General features: G+C 45.3%; 2 protein-coding genes across 2 annotated transcripts in view; one reads left to right on the top strand and one right to left on the bottom strand.

Moving 5' to 3' along the window:
* T265_01491 (hypothetical protein) overlaps positions 1-2,510 on the bottom strand; it is a gene marked incomplete at both ends in the record, with an annotated part of 30,104 nt that extends 27,594 nt beyond the window's left edge. The window contains one exon of the mRNA XM_009165532.1: positions 2,368-2,510. Coding sequence (XP_009163796.1) covers positions 2,368-2,447 — 80 coding nt within the window. The remainder of the gene's footprint in view (positions 1-2,367) is intronic.
* The window catches only part of T265_01490 (hypothetical protein), a gene marked incomplete at both ends in the record, with an annotated part of 19,676 nt that extends 16,859 nt beyond the window's left edge, over positions 1-2,817 (top strand). The window contains one exon of the mRNA XM_009165531.1: positions 2,756-2,817. Coding sequence (XP_009163795.1) covers positions 2,756-2,817 — 62 coding nt within the window. The remainder of the gene's footprint in view (positions 1-2,755) is intronic.
* Between the last annotated feature and the right edge of the window lie 1,556 nt (positions 2,818-4,373).

The following is a 4,373-nucleotide window of genomic DNA, read 5'->3' as shown; positions in this document are numbered from 1 at the left end:
ATGCAAACAAGCAGTGAAGCATCAGTGTCAACACTGATGTTGCTGTCATTGATGATGATGATGATGATGATGATGATGATGATGATGATGATGCAAACAAGCAATGCAAGTGACACCAGGAAGATTTCAGATTGACGCTTTTTAGAGCATATGAGACCTCTCCTAATCGGCAAAGGACTGTCTTTCTGATTATTTGCACTGCGCCAGTATGGGACAAAATCCCGAAGCAGTTCCATCTGTATTGAACAGCTGTTAAAGATAGAGACAAGCAATCAACGGACACTCTTTCCGACAGCCTACGCTATCGTCCGGCTAGGTACAAAGTCCAACCCAGAGGAGACCTATGGGCTTGGGCACCTGAGAGACCAAACCGTCCCACTCTAGGTAGTTCCCAAGTGATAATTCACCAGCCAAAAAGGACATGCAGATAGTCCTCGCTGATTGTTTTCCTTATATCTCAAAACTAACGGCATGAGAGGTGGTAAGTATTGAAAGTCCGCTCTCGAATTAGCAACACGAGGCCAGTTGCTAATAGTTGGTCCAGTGTGGAGATGGCTCAGTGGTTGAAGCGCGAATGTAGTGACAGGAGGGTCCGTAGTTCAAACCTGACCTTTACCTCTCGACTTCCCCTGTCTAAGGCCGGCAATCTGGCCACTCTAGGTAGTTCCCAAGTGATAATTCACCAGCCAAAAAGGACATGCAGATAGTCCTCGCTGATTGTTTTCCTTATATCTCAAAACTAACGGCATGAGAGGTGGTAAGTATTGAAAGTCCGCTCTCGAATTAGCAACACGAGGCCAGTTGCTAATAGTTGGTCCAGTGTGGAGATGGCTCAGTGGTTGAAGCGCGAATGTAGTGACAGGAGGGTCCGTAGTTCAAACCTGACCTTTACCTCTCGACTTCCCCTGTCTAAGCCCGGGCAACCTGGCAGTATACCAGACTTCGTGCTTCCCTGGGGTGCTACAGCTGAATGACCTTAAAGAAATTTTTCTGGTGTGGAAAACCACGACGCCTGGAGATTTTAGATAGAGTATACCCTACAGGACGTGCGCACCAAGATATCACCCTCCAAATGGGACCACCATGTACTAAACAAGTGCATATTCTGTTAAGTTTTACATTTCTTGGAAAACTATTTGCAAGGATCCTATAGTGGGTTCGTTCTTGGTTTTCACGAAACCGTCCTATTAAAAAGGCTGAAATCATCCAGAGAGTTTGCTATGTTGCCGAGTCATTGGGAGAACCAGATATTCCAGGAAGACAGAAAGACCGATTTGACTTCGATTAATAGTTAATACCATCTAGAAATTGTTGATTTTGAATAATTTTGTGACCGGCATAACACCACTTGAGCTGCAAGTTAAATAGTTGGTGTTAGGTCAGTTGTACGTAGCCAAAGTGCATACAAAAAGATTAAACTGAAGGTCTAGATGTTGAAGAACGTCCTGTAACAGACTAAATGAGAATGTAAATAATCGACTGAAGAGACGGCGGCTCAGGTGTGGAGTCAAACGTTGTTACAAAAAACTGCTCCAGCATGACAAACTTTTCTTGTGTCGCACGCATATGATGGAGAGTGGAAAAATTCGCAATCAGAGCCAGAGAGTAGCTTTGACTTGAACGTCCGTCACCGATGTCAGTTCAGTTGGTATTTGGTACTTCTGAGTGAGTAGCACGGTCATATCCATTCGGTAATGGTCATTCGGTGTTTTATGCAAGTAAAAATAGGCTGACTGAAACACATGCGGGATAGATCTGTCTGAAGATGACCCTCCACTGGAAGTAACCTGTTGTTTTATGGGTGATGACGGTTTTTTAAAAGGGCACCTCCATAATGGAGGCTTATGTTACACTGTCCAGTAGCCTCCCTTTGAGAGGACACTTATTGCTAATTCTTCACAGCATGTTTGAAATTACAAGCCTCGCAGCTCAGCAGATGTAGAATGAGCAATGTGGACCGTTGTAGAGCCCAACCCTTACCTGGGTCAGCTAGAAGAATGAGCATCCGCAGCAGCATGCCTAAGTGAGTCTGTTTTCCAAGACCCATTAGTCTGGCAGGGAATTCTAGCTGGGAGCAGACTTCTGGCATCCGTTGGTTACCACGTGAAAACGTGGAAATAGAGTTAGATGATCTGCGGGAAACAAGTTATCTATCCATGAGCGCAAGTAGCGCCGCAGTCAGATTACCTTCAGGGTAAGGGGACTCTGTTCGATTTTTTTATCTCTATAAACCAATATAATAAAAACAAGAATCCAACACAACGAACGACGAGTATCTGGTTGTTTCTACGTCACAAAAGCGTTTCTTTTATAATTGAAATTAATAAACTTACTATTAACCAACAGGATGCATATGTATAAGCTTACCTTGTGCCGCTTTGATAGAAAGTATTCCACGCCGAGAAGCACAGGCTCGGGAAATGGGCAGCAAAACCAAGGTAGCTCATGAAATTTATCCGATAATCAGCATCATAACTTAGGGTTGTGTTGAACTTGTAGTCGACATAGTACTACAAGAGCAGATGAAAATGATGGATATTCATACTTCTTTCGCATTAATGAAGACATTCCATGGTAACAGGAAACCAACGCCATGTAGTAGTAAAAATATATACGCCAGGTTGAACCTTTGCGGAAATCCTATATAAACTGATTTACTTACCTATCGCGTGGCGGATGAGTATCTAGTAAATCCCTGTCTAAGAAGATTATTCATTGTTACGGAATCAAAAATACCTCCATTCATTTTTTACAGTATGGAGCAGACTGGGACGTCAAAGGGGACGAATGCTCCAATACGCGGCCGGTATTATCTGAAACTGAGAAAAACAGCATGGGATAAACTCTGGGTTACGTTTACAGAACTTATCAATCTTACAAAAGCACTTTAGGAAGCCGCCACCTTGAGTTTTCTTACCGCCTTCATACTAGACTACTTAACTGAGCATACAGCGTAGTAGCTGAGCAAATGTCTACAGCTGTGGGAAACAAGGTCATCAAAAACACCAATAGCAGCAATACCAGAAGAGAACACTGGTGCTTCACCGCCGTTCAAACATGTCAACTTATTTCACTAAGGCTTTACAATCAAAAGGAAATGGAAGGAAGGGGACCTAGGGATAGTCTGCAACAAATACCTGAGATGGGTGATCCTCTGACACGCAGTTAGACAAACTAGGTAGACACTGACAGCAAGAATCCCGTTGATATCAGTTGGCCGCCATATCGTTCCGTCAAACAAGTGTAGGGGAGGCCACATGGACCTCATTCTGGAGGGAAAACAGCGCCAAGGGCACCCTACATTATCGTAACATCCTTCATTCTCTTCTGCCATGTCAAACTCTGTCCACCTCTGGGTTTATGCTACTCCTAACAGCGCCCACCCGGCAGGCATCCGTAACACATGGCTCAACCAACTAGCTTACAGTGCTGGATGCATTCCTTGACAGAGTAACCCAATGCTTCATCGCCCGAATTTAAGCTGTCAAAATTGGATAATAAGGAGCTTGAAGAATGACAGAAGGCTGATGGACTGTGAACCCCAGACAGAGAATGCTTTCGCTGTAGGCAGCAACCGCTCCCTACTTTACCAGAACGGATCGACTGGCCAAAAGTGTCGGGAAACAACATGCGGGGAAAATGTAACAGCAATGCATTCACAAAATCGTCGTCCTGAGCGACGGGCTAAACACTTCAAAGAACAGTTCCGTTGGCCAGATTGGAACATACTAGCCCGTCCGTCCTCAACAGAAATCCAGCGCAAGATATCAATTCCTAGGGTGACAAGGCACCTGACCCAGATTGCCTGCAACCCTGCACACTTCAACGGCGGTAAGGTACTACTCTGGGCTAAAGTGTCGGGAAACAACATGCGGGGAAAATGTAACAGCAATGCATTCACAAAATCGTCGTCCTGAGCGACGGGCTAAACACTTCAAAGAACAGTTCCGTTGGCCTCTTTCAACAAATTTCCTGAATAATCCAGCGGGCCAGATTGGAACATCGACACTAGCCCGTCCTCAACAGAAATCCAGCGCAAGATATCAATTCCTAGGGTGACAAGGCACCTGACCCAGATTGCCTGCAACCCTGCACACTTCAACGGCGGTAAGGTACTACTGTGGAAGATTTGGGAAGAAAACAGAGTATCAGTGGAATAGAGCGCCTCAACCGTCATTCTAGTTCCCAAAGAGGGCGAACGAAAGTCGTACATCATCATTGTCAGCTGTAATTACCTCGTACTCGTCGTACAGTGGGTGTACCTGCCGCAGATTCGTCCACCGATGATTGGGGGTAGGTAGCTGCGCATTGCAGGCGGGAGCTGGTAAATTGGTGCATAAATCCAGCACTGTTAGCGGGCTGTCAAGTGGGGG

The sequence above is a fragment of the Opisthorchis viverrini genome (assembly GCF_000715545.1).
Source record: "Opisthorchis viverrini unplaced genomic scaffold opera_v5_16, whole genome shotgun sequence".
Taxonomy (NCBI): Eukaryota; Metazoa; Platyhelminthes; class Trematoda; order Opisthorchiida; family Opisthorchiidae; genus Opisthorchis; species Opisthorchis viverrini.
This window is presented reverse-complemented; position numbering and strand designations above follow the sequence as displayed.